Source organism: Berghia stephanieae, chromosome 8 (genome assembly GCF_034508935.2).
Source record: "Berghia stephanieae isolate SIO BIC M18660-M18661 chromosome 8, UCSD_Bste_1.3, whole genome shotgun sequence".
NCBI classification, from domain to species: Eukaryota; Metazoa; Mollusca; class Gastropoda; order Nudibranchia; family Aeolidiidae; genus Berghia; species Berghia stephanieae.
The window spans coordinates 657,190-674,528 of NC_088367.1; the positions used below are offsets into that span (position 1 = coordinate 657,190).

General features: G+C 37.1%; 1 protein-coding gene across 1 annotated transcript; it reads right to left on the minus strand.

Annotated features, from left to right (window-relative positions):
- Window positions 1-1,622: 1,622 nt before the first annotated feature.
- LOC144977988 (eukaryotic translation initiation factor 3 subunit M-like) lies at window positions 1,623-17,199 on the minus strand. Its single transcript, XM_078923394.1, has 10 exons — window positions 17,053-17,199; window positions 10,004-10,139; window positions 8,965-9,106; window positions 8,560-8,683; window positions 8,033-8,127; window positions 7,505-7,688; window positions 6,360-6,441; window positions 5,496-5,639; window positions 3,349-3,449; window positions 1,623-1,751 (listed from the first exon to the last, which is right to left on the minus strand). The coding sequence occupies exons 1-10, from the start codon at window positions 17,095-17,097 to the stop codon at window positions 1,650-1,652; spliced, it is 1,155 nt and encodes a 384-aa protein (XP_078779520.1). The 5' UTR covers window positions 17,098-17,199; the 3' UTR covers window positions 1,623-1,649.
- Window positions 17,200-17,339: the final 140 nt, after the last annotated feature.

Sequence of the window (17,339 nt, forward strand, 5' to 3'; positions counted from 1 at the left end):
ACCCTGTGTAATTCATATTCTGGTGTCAGAGTGGTGGTACATGTATCATATTTTCATGTTAAATATAATATCGTTTAAGAAATCCTGGGGTACAGAAAGGTATGTGCCTATTGAATACAGAGTCAGAGAATGTTCACACAAACACATGATCACATTGAAAGAGTAAATTTTTTTTAAGTTGTAGAACACTCTCCCTAAAAGTTCTGATAGAGCTCCAAGTGACTTTTTCACTTTTTCCCTTTTCATAAGACAAATGAAATGCTGATAAACAACCAATTATTTGTTTGCCAATATATGATCCTCTCATTTTTCATTGGCACTGATTAACCTAATATTATATCTATTTGTACGTCCTGTCCTTCGTAAAACAAACAATCAGCACTCATGATTTGCTGCACCCGTGTAATAACACGCTTTCACATGTTCTTAAGTTGGCAATGAGAATGAGTTGAGAAGCATATATGATGCAAGGTTTGTGAAGCAGCTAAACTACTCTCTGGAGAAAATTTTATTTTCTTTCTGTTGCTCATCCAGCAAATTGGTCCCTTCAGTCTATTGATTTGAGAAAGCACTTGCTTCACAAAGTAAAGGGACTAGTATCTGTACTGGGCACAGTTTAGTTTTCTTTTGACCCCACCCTCCCCTCTCTATCCACTCAGCAGTAATTGGGTAACCGAGTCGAAAATCTGATGGAAATTACTTTGTGATAAGGGGCAGTGTGGCTCAGCAGTAGTCTTTGCTTCATACCTGAAAGGTATCAAGTTTCATCACCCGCCACTGTGGCCTTGAGCAAGTCACCTCGCCCTAGCTCAATTTGCGGCTGATTCCAGTCTTCCCTTAGAATAGACCCTAGAGACAAATTTCCCCAGTACTCAGGTGTAAAACGAGTACCTAGCCATTAACAGAGTTGTCTCTGTCGGAAAAAATTGTAATATCACCCAACAGGTGTCAAGTCTCGTTCTACATGTTACTGTTCTTTGTAAAGCGCTGTGAGAACATTTAGTGGATATTGCACTATATAAAAACACAAATTGTTTTGTTAGATTTTTATAAGGAAGAATGGGATAGACAAAGGATTGTAGATACACATAAAATCACACCAAAAAAATAAAAGTATAACAAAGACTCATATAGATTACACAAGGAGATACCAAGGGCAATCTATTGAAAGTCTCACCCAAAAAAAAAACTCTGGGTCCCCCCACAAAGAGAGACACTCCAAATACTAACAAAACAATGATATCAATAACAAACAATATAAAGATGATAAACAAGGGAAAAAATATATATCTTAAATTTGACGGTTACTCTCTTGGCTAAGGACTCCAGTCGGGGTTAAGACAAAAAGTGTAATGCCAAGAAAAAAACATGGCAGAGGAAAACATAATATATAATATAGGTGTACAGAAGACTCAGCAAGAATGACCTAGCCATCCCACTATGGAAAGTCTAAGCACCCAAAACCCAATGACACAACATCAAGGGGTTGGAAATCTATGTTACCATGCCTTTCTGTTCTTTCTGACACTCAAAAGAAGAAAAAAGGCAAAAAGAGGGGAAACAAAACGGAAGGGGGACATTTGCAGAACCGGTGAAAAGAGATGTAAACAAATCAGATTGGCTTCTTTTTAAAATACTGTTTTATTAAATTAATTTTGTTGAACTTGAGATTGAATCATTTGAACATTTTTGAAGTTGGCATCCAAGTTGGCGAGGTTGTTCTGCCAGCTGACCAGATGTTGTTTGATTACCTGGAGAGATACAAAAGAGTCGGATGTAAACAAAGAGATTTATGTTTTTTTTTTTTTTTTTTTTGTTTGTTGCTTTAGGTCTCTTCCAACACAATTGAGGTTATATAAGAGACCGCTGAAACAAAAAAAAAACAAGCAATCTAACAAAAATAGTACAAATGTAAATCAAAATCATAACCTAAAGATATCATAAGCTAAATTATAAATAACCAAGAACAAACAGGCAGAAGATTTACAGAAAAAAAAAATATCCCCTGTCAAAAATACAATCACAAACCAAAGAAGCAGGATAGGCTAGTAAAGAGAAGAAGAAACAACATCACTATCGGATCGTACACCCATGCGAACATCATAGGTATATGATTCAAGGGTGATGCTCCCATCCAACCACCCGCAAAGAGATTTATGGAGTGGACGAGATTGGTGGTGGTTGACATCTGTATCGCTTATTAGTTTAAATTGATATTAGACAATGAAATCAAATCAGTTACGATTTCCAAGAATTTTCAAAGTTTGGAATATTCATGAGATATTCCAACACAATAGATCTGCCACCAGCACTATTTTCAACAAACATTTTGGGCACAAAATCCAAAACTGAGGGAAAAACAAATCTGAATTTGGACCAATTTGGTTGTTTAAAAAACAAAAAACAAAATGGAAATATGTATAGTGGCGCTGTACCAATAAATCGTTTTTGCAATGTTGTCACAAAAATAATACAATAATAAGCTATCCGTAAAAAAAAAAATTTTTTTAAAGGAAAAAAATAGTTTTTGTCCGTTTCCAACCAGTTAAATAATGTAAAATAAACCAAAAACTGGCAATATAGCTCCACAAGAATAGCAGAAATAATTTCTCAAAGGTTTTTTAAAAAAGTATGGACGGAGCCTCAACTTACTCCACTATAAAAAAAAGCTAAAACTACTATCATTTTCACTGTAGAACATTGGGGTTTGTGTGTGTTTTCTTATTTAATCCAGAGAAACAGATGAAAGAATTTTTTTTCTTAGTTTTTTCCAAATAATTTAACACTGGAGTAGTATTTTTGTGGCAAACGTCACAACAACAAGCTTTCGGCATATCGTCATGTACAGATTAAATCTTTAAAAATGGCAAGTCTGTATCAACTGGCCTGGGAAAATTCGTAGTTTTCACAGTAGACATTACAACTACCTTTAATAATCTTTCATTTATTCCCAAAGCAGACCATATGGAACCATATTTCCATTTAATACAGTACCAGACACCTTTTTGCACTAACACTCTTACAATATCCGTCACCGTCTATAGTCTGGTACCCATTCACACCTCAGTTGAGTGGGGCATGTCAATAAAGTGCCTTACCGTACCCAAGAACACAATGTCTGGGCTAGATTTTCCATAACTGCCAACCATCCAATCACTGATCACACTTACCATTGCTTGACTTTTGTGGCAAGACGGGATACGTTAATCGTTAATCGCTGAGTCACACATATCACCACAATAAGACTTTATTGAAAACTGAAATCTCAAAGCTTTTTTTTTTTTTGGACAGTTTGTGAAAAATACAGAAGCCCATAAAAAGAAAGGAAACACAGGGACACGACTTTACCTGCCAATGGTGTTTGTTAAACGTCCTGAATGTGGTTGAGCTAACGATCACTTTCTCTTGAATTTGGTCAATACGGGCACGCACAGTCTTGGTTTTGAGAACTGTTAAAGACAAGCAAAGAGAGAAGGTAAATAAATAAAAGAGGGAAAGTGATAAACTAATAATAATAATAATAATGCTGAAAACTTATATAGCGCTATAACTCCGAGACACCAGACTCTAAGCGCTTAAATTACAAATTACTTTGGCTGAAACATACTCATTCACACACACAAGCACACACACACACACAACACAACACACAACACAAACCAAACCTATCTTGCTTCTCATACCATCTACTAAAATCGAAACAAATATGTTTTAAGCGAACGTTTAAAAATAGACAAAGATTCTTTTTCACGAATGCTCTGCGGTAAGGCGTTCCAAATAGAGGGTCCGAAATGAGAAAAGGATCTCATTCCAGCATTTTTCCGAATTCGAGGGACAACTAGTTTTGTGGAATCACTGGCCGAACGTAAGGGGCGGGGTTTTGAATATCTTTCAATTAGTTCTGAAAGGTAGGAAGGGGCAGTACCTTCAAGACAACGATACACTAAAACACAAGCTTTGAATTTAATTCTTTTCTCAACAGGCAGCCAATGCAGGTCATGAAGTAGAGGTCCGGCAGAGTCGCACCTACGCTTCATAAATACTAGTCTGGCAGCGCTGTTTTGGACAATCTGAAGACGTTTCAGATTGTATTGCGAAACGCCAAACAACAGAGCATTACAATAATCCAATTTCGATAGTACGAGGGACACAACCAGGTGCTTGGTCACATCCTCAGATATGAACCGTCTAATGGAAGCAATCTTTTTTAGTTGGAAAAAGAGAGATCTAACCAAATTATTAACCTGATGCTCCATCGACAGTCCAGAGTCTAAGAATGTGCCAAGGTTTTTCACTTTGTCAACAATTTGAATAGAGGCATCCCCCAACTTCAAATCTGTTTCACTTTTCCACTTCCTGTTCCCCACGTACAGCACCTCCGTCTTATCATCGTTCAGTTTCAGTCTGTTCTCATTCATCCATTTCTTAACACTTTGGATACAATTTTTACTATTGGCTGATACTTCTTGTAAATTTCTCATATTGGAAACGCAGTACAATTGCGTATCATCAGCGTATTGATGGTAAGACAGACCAAAACTTCTGATGATTTTAGACAGAGGGCCAACGTACAAAACAAAAGAACGGGTCCAAGTACTGAACCCTGGGGAACCCCACAATCAAGAAAGATTTCCTCCGATCTATATTCATCCACCGTAATAATCTGTTTACGATTAAACAAATATGACCTAAACCAATCAAGCGCTGCACCAGACACGCCATAAGTAATTTCAAGACGTTTGAGAAGAAGATTGTGATCAATAGTATCAAAAGCAGACGATAGGTCAAGCAAATTCAGCAAAGAACATGAACCATTGTCTATAACAGAGAGGAGATCATTAACAACCCTAACAAGTGCGGTTTCCGTCGAATGATGTTGCCGATAAACATAAATGAATTAATTAATGGATAGCTGCTATTACGTACATTTTTTTCTCTTCTTTTTAATGGTTAACTTTTGTTTGGTTTTTAGTTTTTATATTACTTTGTGATAGACGTGATTGACATCCTATTATCTAAAGGTAATGTAAAATGTTGCTGCTGGAAGCTCGAAGAAATAAATAATAATGTGAAATTGATTGCAAGCTTCAATCTAATTACAAAAACAGATCAAATGAACGTTTCAGGTTTCCCCTTTATCAACAAGACAGAATGAATGAAGCACCTCAGATGAATGAAATAATGTGGTAGTGCGTAGTTTTAACTACGCCACTACCACATGATTTTATTCATATGTGGTGTAGGTATGTTTGGACTATCATGTGATATAATCTAGATTTAGAGCCTGTTCTGTTCCTTGTTTTTATTTACTAGTCTAAAAAGCATAATCCTGTGACTTAGGAATCAAACGGTTCAAGTAGATGAGCGGAGATAGCGATTCGGATCATGGATAGAAAGAAGAGATGACAAGTAGTTGGGACCAGTGCCATGGATGCATTTGAAACAGTAACAGAATTCCTATTGTACAAGTAGCACAATCAGTAATCAGCACTCACCGTCAATGATAAACTCCTCAACCTGGTCCTTCTCCAGCATGAGTTCATCCTGAATGAGTCCAAAGTCCATCTCCTTGTGGTTCTCGCACATTTGCATAAAGGTCAACAGACGCATCTTGCGCATGTTCTCTTGATGTGACGGGCCTATATTTTACAAGTAAATGAAAACAGTCTTTAAAATCAAATGTATCATATCTCGTATATAGATGTTAAAGTGACCTCTGGTTACAAGTGCCATTCAACTCTTTATAAGGAAAAAAATAATTATTTTACCTGTGCCATGAAAATCAATATATGCAAATTAGTTGCTCCCCTACCCGTGTCACCAAATCAACAGACTAACAATAATCCTGTTATTTGGCATCAAGTCATGTGATCTAAACACACATGACCAGTTAGTTCAAAGATAGGTCATTCTGTGTTTTCCTCAAAATCTCCTCTATCACAATTATATAGTTAGAGAGGGTGCCTTAGAAACCTTCAATTGAGTCATAATGCTCAAACAGAGTTAATCTCAGTTAATGTAGCCTTCAGTGGCCAGTTGCAATTTCTTGTCAACTTTTGGATAGGATGTCAGTCTATAGGAAAGTAGCTTCTCTACAAAACATTAAACACTTAGCTACTCAACTGCTGCATAAATTAGAACCTTTCAAATTACTTGTAAACCCCCCCCCCCCCCCCCCCCCCCCAAATAAGCTTAAAAAGTAATTTATGAGGGAGATATTATTTTCTGGTTCTTACCAGCTGGTTTTGGTGAGAAAAATTACCTGAACTTATCTAATCTCAAAGATTTCCTGACACCATCAAAACTAAGCAAAATGCATTCTCAAAAGAAATATTTTCATCCTTTCACGTCTTACCCACCTAGTGAAGTGATGAAGTCTGTGTTGTTTTTATAGAACTGCATGTATTGACTAAGCTTCCCTGATACGAAGATTGTGAGTAACTGAAAAAAATAAAAGGTAAAGAGAATTAAGGTTTCTCTGAAGTTTTTCTATAAGATAAAGAACACAAATTCAATATGGTGCAAACTTAAATAAAAAATTGAAAATAACACAAAAGCATGGAGAGATAAAGCAACTACACTACATGCAGTGAAAGAGCAGAGATGGGATGAAAATGGACAGGAGAGAAACAAAAGGAGTTTGAGAATAATTGAGATTGATAGATTAGGACTATGTAATTAATAGGGGATGCCACTTGGACCTATTAAAATTTCCTGAACTTTTTGCATCTAATTGCAATTATCAAAAGTGATTTGAAAAAACAAAAATCAACATACTAAAATCTGCATGTTTCATAAAGACAGTTTTAAAACTGTTCACGGTTGCAGGTTGTTACTTGATTACTCAAAAATGTTCTGATCCCCAGCATCCTGCCACTTAATAAATACACAATGTGGAGGAGGGAGGCAGGGGTGCCAGCAGATGTTTCTTCAGAAAAGATTCCAACAATTTCCAAAGGACTAAGTCAAATCCTTAATTTCTGTAAAAGTTGAAAATTTGTTGTAATTTTTTTTTAAATTAGAATTTTCTAGAAAAAAAAACAAAACCAACCACTTTAAAATGTAGTGCTGATGGTGACAAAAAGTGAAAAAGGAGGAAAAGTTTAAACAATCGTTTTTTAGGCCCTATTTTAATTGCCTTCAACCCCACTTATAGAGCAACTGAGATGACAAACTATCATTGATACTCTAGCTAACTTATGGAGAGTGGGAAACTATACCTTTGTGTTCCATCACACATCAAGTATTTTACTACCAGTACATTTGATTGTGGGACATGTAATTATTTTAAAAAGAGGAAATACCTCATCTGACACAAAAATCACGGATTTCCGCGGATCTGAGGAAAACCATCTACACCGATGTATAAATAAATGGCCAACTCCATTTGAAATCTTAATTTTAATGTGTTGGTAAAGTAGTTACTAAATGGGCAAGGATTGGGACAACCTGAGGAGAATCAATGATATAAACTGGAAAATAATAAAACCCAAAAATCACTTACATCGTGGATAAGTTCGCCTTCTAAAAATTTGACAGGTTTGAGAGACAGGAGATGGTCCATGAGGAAAGTGTTGGGGTCTCCCAGGCAGGTAACAATACATTTGTGAGCATCATCTCTGGCCTGTGATGCATTCTCCACTGTGTAAGTTCCCAATAGCTCAATCATGACTTTCGTCGCAATTTCCCTAAAAGGCAGGTGAAACACAAGTCAAAGTTAATTAAACGGCCATAGTTTTGGATTAAAAGCAACAAAAACAATTTTTTTTAAATAAAAAAAAATAATTTAAAAAATAACACATTTGAGTTTTGGCCAAGAACCCATTAAAAGGGAAGTGATTCTTTTTGGTTTTGTGTAGAATAGTTCTTTCAGATTGCCATGTATTTGTGAACAACAACAAAGAGTAAACAATGACAACAACTACAGTTGAAATATATTTTCATTGTATCCTGCATTATCTACCAGCGGCTCTAACACATCGAAATGGTCAATATCCACATAACTTATAATTAAGCTCAAAATAAGACTCACCTCATATTGCAAGCTATCAAAGCATCGTGCAGTGCTCTGTACAAAACTTGGATCTTGGCAGCACTGATTTTCCACAGAGCAATCCATTTCTTGATCTGTTCAAAACAACAAAATGTTAACCATCATATTAAAAAAATTGATTTTGAGTTTGCACGGGTGCAAGTAGGTCAGACCAAAAAAGCTTGAGATCCATTTCCAACAAATATAAAAAGCCTGAAAGTTATTTTTAAATGTGACCTATTGCCTCAAAATGGTATTATATTGAAGTGATCTAAATGCAGGAAATATATTAAAATTCATTTCAAAAAGCTGGAAATCTGGGTTAATCTGGAAATCTTGCATCCATGAGTTTGTCATAACACCACAATCTTAACATAATACTATTGGCATAAAACCATAAACTCTACATCACTGTTTTGAAACCGAATTATGCTGACATTTGGTCTATTCCTATATCTGAGATTAGTGGTCATTATTTTCTTCAATGAAGACAAGAAAAACTAAAAAACAAAAACACAAGCTTTTACCTTGTCAAGATCAATGGGCACCATATTTAAAAGATTATTCTGACCAGCTAAGCGCACCATACTGCACAATACCACATAACGCAGACTTGCAGATTCTTCAAGGCCATAAAACAAGTTACACAACCTGAAAAGATTAAATTTTTAAAAAATAAATCAATGTATTTTTAAAATAAACCTGATCACAGTGACATTAAAACAAATATTGATGTATCTAAAATATTTGATGATGGGTCGTGTATAATAAGCATTTGTCAAGATTTAGTCAATGATTTATGTGTAAATAACGAAAGCCAAAGCCATTCTTATCAATGAACTACAAATGATTATGATAGTGAACAATGTGTATTTATGAATTACAATATGAATTCTAATTCAAGTTGTTTAAGTTTAAAACTGTCTTCTCACATTCTGATGCGTAAAGCAGCTCTGCTGTCACCTTCCGGCAACTTTCCAACCTTCTCACAGAACAAAAGGACAACACTCTCAGCTTCTTGCACAGGGACTACCAGCAGTAGGGATATAATCCCGTTGAACACCATTTCAACCTCTGGTACGAATAATAAGTAGATAATCCTTTTATCAATATCAGATACAAAAACAATTCTTATCAAGAGTCAAAGCTAAACTCAATTAGAATTCAAAGCCTATGTGGCATGAAAATGATAAGGAAATCTACACTGAAACAAGAATACAAACTAGTAGGAAGATATTTTTAATAAATGCACCATCATAAATCTGTTCAACAAATTAATCATCTTCAGGGTTGCCCATTCAGGAGGCAAGAATTTACTGAACTTTTACAAAAATGCATCAGTGGTGATGGTGACAAAAAGGGAAAAAGGAGGAAAATTACGAATGATTTTCTTTCAACATATATTTAGTTCACTAACCCCCACTTTTAGAGCCATTGAGATGATAAACTACTCTAGCTATCTTCTGAATAGTGGGGAAACTGCACAAGTTTGTTCCACCACACATCAAATCTCTCAAATCCATAAAATTTGATTGAGGATAATGTCATTTTTTAAAGGAGGAAATTCCGTCTCTGATACAAAAATCACAGATTTCTGCGGATCCGAGGAAAACCATCAGCACTGATGCATTGAATAACCTCTTTCTGAGTGCTGAACTCCGTTAAAAAGACATTATGTACTGACTTTTTTCTCTTTTTAGCAAGGGATTGGAAAATATACAGAGGGTTTATAATATACTGAATTCCATAAATATATGGATAATTGGCAACCTAGTATCTTACCTACCAAAGTTGGCGCTAAGGAGATAAAATGCTTGAGAAAGTTGATGTACAGTCCTTCGAATTAACTAAAGATGTCTACTGGATATAAATTAAAATTTAATCAATATTTTTTGTTGATTTGCTACTATTATTAAACCAATCTGCTTTTGCCTGATTTTATACAAAGCAACAATATTTGACAATACACACCTGCATCATTGTTTAAATTCCAGCAAAATTTGCTTGCCTCGATTATGTTTTTCAAATCTGTTGATAAACCAGATTCTGCATTTTCTTCTGAGATCTCAGCTCCAAGCGATTTGAGAAAAACCCTCAGTTCCACTGTCTGTAAGAAAGTTGAAAATAATAATATTATAATAATAATAATAATAATAATAATAATAATAATAATAATAACGAAATGACAATGATGTGATGTTGGTGGTTGTAGTAGTAGTGGTAGTGATGTGATGTGGACAATAATAATATTAATACTCTCATTTTCTCTCTCACACACAGTGTAACACACACACACACCCTACAATTTCTTCCTGTCTCCAGAGACGCCAACTTTAAATTTCGCTCACAGGAGTTTCAGACACCACTCGTAGGAGTTTCAATGCCGAAAGAGGAATTTCCGCACACAAGAAAAAGGAATTGGAATGGTATTGTGTTTACATATTGTATAGTTCTAAACAGATAACTCATTAGAATTATATTATGATACATAAACACATTGCCAAATATAATCCCAAAGTTTCCTTATTTTAAATGAAGTAAAGCGTCAAAACCTAATGGTAGAGATTGTAGTACTGGTGGTAGTGATGATGATGTGTTGCTATTGGTTGTAGTAATAATGGTAGAGATGATGAAGATGTGAGCAGTGGTTGTTGTTAGTGGTAGTGATGATGATATGGTGGTGGTGGTTGAAGTAGTAGTGGTAGTGATGATGATGTGGTGGGGGTATAGTGGTTGCAGTAGTTGTGGTCGTGATGATAATGATGTGGTGGTGGTTGTAGTAGTAGTGGTAGTGATGATGTAGTGGTAGTAGTAGTAGTGGTAATAATGATGTGGTAGTGATGATGTGGTGGTGGTTGTAGTAGTAGTAGTAGTAATAATGATGTGGTGGTGGTTGTAGTGGTAGTGATGATGTGGTTGTGGTGGTTGTAGTAGTACTGGTCGTGATGATGTGGTGCTGGTGGTTGTATTAGTAGTGGTAATGATGATGATGTAGTGGTTGTTGTTATTGTAGTAGTAGTAGTAGTAGTAGTAGTAGTAGTAGTAGTAGTAGTAGTAGTAGTAGTAGTAGTAGTAATAGTAGTGATGACGATGTGGTTGTGGTGATGTAGTAGTAGTAGTGATGATGATGTGGTGGTGGTGGTTGTAGTAGTAGTGGTGGTAGTGATGAAGATGAGGTGGTGGTGGTGCTTGTAGTAGTAGTGATGATGATGTGGTGGTGGTTGTAGTAGTGGTGGAGTGATGATGATGTGGTGGTGCTGGTGGTTGTAGTACAAATGGTAGTGATACCTGGATACCTGGATACCTCTGTATAGAGCTTTTAGACTTGGTGTAGTCTCCTTCGCTCCTCCTCATCTATTAATGATTGGACCAATTTTTATAATTGAACTTGTTTCCTAGGGTGTTGCTTATCTCCAACTCTGCTTTGAATTTATTCAAATTTTTTGCTGATACTGTGGTTTCTTGTAGTTTATTCCAGTTATTTACAATTCTAGATGAAAAAAAGTTCCTTCTTTCATTTGTTTTAAAACGTTCTTTTTTCAGTTTCTTGCTGTTTCCTCGTGTCTGAATGTTCTTGTTTGGTTTAAGGAATCCTGCCTCTACCCTGTCTATTCCCTTTACTATTTTATATGTTTGGATCATATCTCCCCTTCTTCTCCTGTAATCTAAGGTCGGGAGATTTAATTCTTTCAATCTCTCACAGTATGTTTTGTCTTTCAGGTGTGTGATAAGTTTTGTTGCTCTCCTTTGCACTCTTTCCAAACAGTCTTTGTCTCCCTCAAACTTCGGATACCATATGCAGTTAGCATATTCCAGCTTTGATCTAACCATAGTCTTGTAGATGGTAGTCATGTGTTTTGTTTTCAGATTCTTGAAATTTCTTTTCACTATTCCGAGTGTTTTACTAGCCTTAGATTGAACATCTTTAATTTGCTTCTTGAAGTTTAGCTTCCTATCAATAAATACTCCTAGGTCTTTTTCCCCATTGGATTTCTGCAGGGGTTTTTCTTTCATTATATAGTTTGCTTCTCTGTTGTTTTTTCCTAGGTGAAGAACTGCACATTTATCTACATTGAACTCCATCTGCCATATTTCGGACCATTCTTCAAGCTTTTTCAAATCTTGTTGTAAGGTGTTTCTTTCTTCTTCTGTATTAGCTACTCCATAGAGCTTAGTATCATCGGCAAAGATTTTACATTTAGATGATAGATTGTCTGGCAAGTCATTGATATAAATCAGGAAGAGAACTGGTCCCAGTACACTTCCTTGTGGAACTCCACTTGTTACCAGTCTCTCTGTTGATGCTGTTCCATTCACTATCACTTTTTGTCTTCTATCTTTGAGGAAATCTCGGACCCATTTGACTGTCTGATCATTAATTTGATACTGTTCCAATTTCCTGATTAGGCGCCAGTGTGGAACTTTGTCAAATGCCTTTCTGAAGTCGAGGTATATGACATCTAAATTGTTGCCTAATTCCAGGTCTCTCGTCCAGTCATCCATTGTTTCAAGTAGGTTTGTTACTGTAGACCTTCCCGCCATGAAACCATGTTGATCTTTGCTGAATAGTTTGTTCTTGGTCATATGATCAACCATTTCTTCTCTAATCAGCTGTTCCATGAGCTTGCAGACGACAGATGTCAGGCTCACTGGTCTGTAGTTTTCTGGATTTTTTCTGTCTCCCTTCTTGAATATGGCTGTGATGTTAGCTTCTTTCCATTCCCTTGGTAGTCTTCCTTCTTTCATCGACTGGTTAAATATCTTGGTTAGGGGTTCTACTAGCTGCTCTGCTAAGTTTTTTAGGATGTAAGGATGAAGTTTGTCAGGTCCAGGTGATTTACTCTCCTTTAGGTTTTGTAGTCTCTTCATTACTCTCTCTTCAGTAATCGGCCATTGTGTAGTATCTATATTACTTGTTTTAGCAATATCTGGCAAGTTTTTCTGGTTCTCCACTGTAAAGACACTTGCAAAGAAGAGATTTAGCACCTCTGCCTTGTCTTCATCTTCAGATGCCCAAGTGCCATCTTCTTTTTTTATGTCACAGGTTCCCTGTCTTGTCTTCATTTTACTGTTTACATAACTCCAGAATACTTTAGGATTTTCTTTCGTTTCCTCTGCTATCTTGTTCTCATACTTTTGATGCGCTTGTCGGACTATTTTAGTAGTTGCGTTTCTCACTCTTTTGTATTTGTCCCAATCCTCTTCCTTTTTGCTTCTAGAGTATCTTCTATTTACTGCCTTCTTCTTCCGTAATGCCCCTCTCACTTCCTGCGTCATCCAAGGTTGATTTCTTCTCCCAACCCGGTTCCCTCTGCTTTTCGGGATGTTTTTCTCGAAGCATTGGTTAAGTACTCTGGTAAATCTACTCCAGTTGTTTCCTACGGTGTCCTCGATTAGTATTTCCTCCCATTTTATATGCCCCAGTTCCTCTTTCATACTCTCTAGATCAGCCTTCCTATATCTGAGTGTCAGTTTTTCATCTACAGTCTCTGATGTCGCCCTCAGTTTTAGGAATATGGTCGCGTGGTCGCTTTTTCCCAGTGGGTGGCTCAGTCTTAAGTCGATTATGTCATTTTCTTCCTCCATCAATATCAAGTCCAATACGTTGGGCTTTTGGTTTTTTCTCTGTCTCGTGGGTTCTTTTATTATCTGTTGTAGGTAGCAATCTTCAATGGTTTCTATGAAACTTTCCTCCAGGCTTCCCTCTTTTGGTTCGTCCATCCCTTTCCACTCCAGTTCCGGCATGTTGAAGTCTCCCATAATAATTATCTCTGAATGCTTTTTTTGTGATGCTCTCCTTATCATCTCCAACATTCTCTCATTATTTTCTCCTGTGCTATTTGGGCTCCGATAAATCACTCCTACTAGTATCTGACTTTGTCCAGTTACTCCAATCGAGCACCAAGCGCTCTCCCTAAAGTCGTGATCTGTGAGTTCCTCTATGGGGTTAACCTTGAGGTTCTCTCTCACCAATAAGTATACTCCTCTGCCGGAAGTTTCAAAATCTCTGCTAGCTATTATAGTGTATCCCTCAATACCTAACTCTGCTATGGTTGGGTGTGTTGTTGCATTCTTTGGCTTAGCTTCTGTTATTGCTATTACATCTGGATCTTCTTCTTCTGCCATAGCCTTTAGCTCCTCTCTCTTATTCATCACACTGTCTGCGTTCGTGTACATGAACTTCAGGGTATTTTTCATATTCACGTGCTGCCCCTCCTTATCATTTACTGGTACTTCTCTTTTTTGAATTTTCTTGTTGTCTTCGAGTCCTTGCTCAGAAACATTTTGGGCAATTGGACTGACACGTTTCCAATATAGTCATTCCTCATCCCAATCCCAGTCATTTCCTCCAACATCGCTGTCTCTCTTTCTTATTTGTTCACTAAACTTCTCCCTGAAAATGACCCTTTTCTTATATATGACTACATCTTCCCCTGCTTCTCGTCTTCTCTTCAGCTCCTCTCTTAACTCCTTGGCCTGCTCTCTTTGCATAATTGTTTGGTCTGCTCCAATATACACCTTTTGTAAGCATTCCCGTTTATGGTCTTTCAACTGTTTGCTGTTCCTAAGAGCAGTGTTACGCTGATCCGTTGACATCAGACTTATTTTCATGGGTCTTGGTCTATCTTCTCTTCTGCCCAATCTGATCACTTGCTCTATAGGGTTGAGGCTGTCTTTGTTTCCATGAACCTGCAACTCTTTGAGTACCATTTGGGCTTTTCTTATATCTTCCTTGTTGTCGCCATCTTTAGCTTCTGGTATGCCATACATAATTACATTTTTCACCCTCTTAGCCCTTTCATTTCTCTCCTCTTCTAGTTCCAGGTTCTTTTTCACCATTGCCTGCTTCTTCTCCTCAGTTTCATTGATTTTCCTCATTTCATTTATATCTTGTCTTACTCTATCTGACTTTTCTTCTGTACTTCTCTTGAGTCTCTCCTTAATCTCACTCGCCTCAGACATAGGGTAGGCCTCTATCTCATCCTTTGCTGTTGATTTCACTATTTCTATCATCTCCTCTGTGAATTCACCTTTTTGAATGATATTCACACTTTTATCTACGTCTTCTACTTTTTTCCTGAGTTTATCTACTTCCTTTTCAAGCTGCATGAAATTGCCCAAGAACTTTGAGGCCACTTTGTTGCAGGACTTAGAGCAGTAGTAATGCAGCAGCGGACATTCTTTTTCTGAGTCTTTCTTCAACAGTTGATAGGTGTCATCATCTATCTTTTCACACAAAGTATGAAACCACTGGTCACAGAGCTCGCACTGTAAGCATTTCTCAATCTCTTTGCATACATATTCACATTTTCCGCAAGTCTCAGTCTCAGCTTTTGCTTTTGCCTTATTTGTACCCATCGGTGCAGGGCTTTCTTTCCTACTACTGCCACTACTAGTACTGGCACTGCCAGATCTACCTTTCCTACTACTGCTGTTTAAGCTCATCTTCTTACTTGTTAAATGACCAGATCTATCTAAGTCTTAGCTGTACTGTATCACTGTATCTTGTTGTTCACTCCAATCTGATAAGTATCTAACTAATCTCAACTAGATATCTCAAGTACACACACAAGCCGGAATCCTCTCGAAGGCAGAAATTACATAAATCCAATTCGAAAATGAACAAGTTTTGATGTCCGATATTTCATTCAAGTTTTGTGTTTCTGGTGAGGGGAGCGAGATGATGTGGTGATGGTGGTTGTAGTACAAATGGTAGTGATGATGATGTGGTGGTGATGGTGGTTGTAGTACAAATGGTAGTGATGATAATGTGGTGGTGGTGGTGGTTGTAGTACAAATGGTAGTGATGATGATGTGGTGGTGATGGTGGTTGTAGTACAAATGGTAGTGATGATGATGTTGTGGTGGTGGTATTGTAGTAGTAGTGGTAGTGATAATGTAGTGGTAGTGGTATTGTAGTAGTAGTGGTAGTGATGATGTGGTGGATGGTGGTGGTTGTAGTAGTAGTGGTAGTTGCAGTGACGATGATGTGGTTGCAGTAGTAGTGGTAGTCATGATGTGGTGGTGGTGGTGGTTGTAGAGGTCGTGATGATGATGTGGTAGTTATGGTTGTAGTCGTAGTGATGATGTGAAGCTGGTGGTTGTGGTAGTAGTGGTAGTGATGATGATGTGGTGATGGTGGTTGTGGTAGTAGTGGTAGTGATGATGATGTGGTGATGGTGGTTGTGGTAGTAGTGGTAGTAATGATGGTTGTGGTGGTAGTGATGATGATGTGGCGGTGGTGGTGTAGTAGTAGTAGTGATGATGATGTGGTGAGGGTGGTTGTAGTAGTAGTGGTAGTGATGATGTGGTGGTGGTGATTGTAATGGTGATGGTAGTTGTGGTAGTGGTAGAGATGATGATGATGTGGTGGTGGTGGTTGTAGTAGTAGTTGTGGTACTGATGATGATGTGGTGGTGGTTGCAGTAGTAGTGGTAGTGAGATGATGGTTGTAATACTAGTGGCAATGATGATGATGTGGTAGTTGGAAAGGGGGGGGGGGGATATCCTTGGAACAAATTGCCCTCACCGGAATTTGACGGAAGTTGCCCGGAGCCCGGAATTTTTTGCTCCAGACCGGAGTTTTGGCATCACTACTCTCTCTCATTTATTTCCTCTTACTCTTATGCCAGTAGGTAAATCATCAACTATTTACAGGTGTCTGCCAATAATCATTTTTCTTTATTGGTATGTCTGACACGACAGTCTAATCAGCCTTAAAAATTCTTCTACTTTCTACTGTTGCCAACACCGGTTGGCCGGTTGTGAATAGACACTATGATCAAATTTAATGTTTTTTAAAGGCCTATTTGTCTATGTAAAAAATTGTGATAAATTTATCTTTCTGAAAAAATATATAACTACCTTACAAATATATCAATGGCAATGACAATGACAATCAATGACTTTAAATGTGTAGAATTAAGAGACTATCGAAAATGGGTCATTGAGCCGGTAAACAGCTGGTCATACGTTTCTGTGAGCAAATAAAGAAAAACTATTTGATGCTCTAAACATACTTGATGTGGAACAGCTAAATCAATAAAAACTGGGACGTTGTTCATCTTAGTTTGGTTCACTGTCCAGGAAAATGGTTTATATCCATACAACAGAATCCCAAGGAAGCCAACGATGACAACAAAGTTTATAAAAGGGAAGTGTGGAGTGGGAGGATGAAAGAAGGGCACCGAAATTAATTTCCATTCTTAAGAGTTCACGATGTCATTTTCGTATTAATTATCTTTTATTTTACTTTTTTTTAGATTTGCGAACAAAATAGATATTAATAATTGTCTTGTTGACAAAA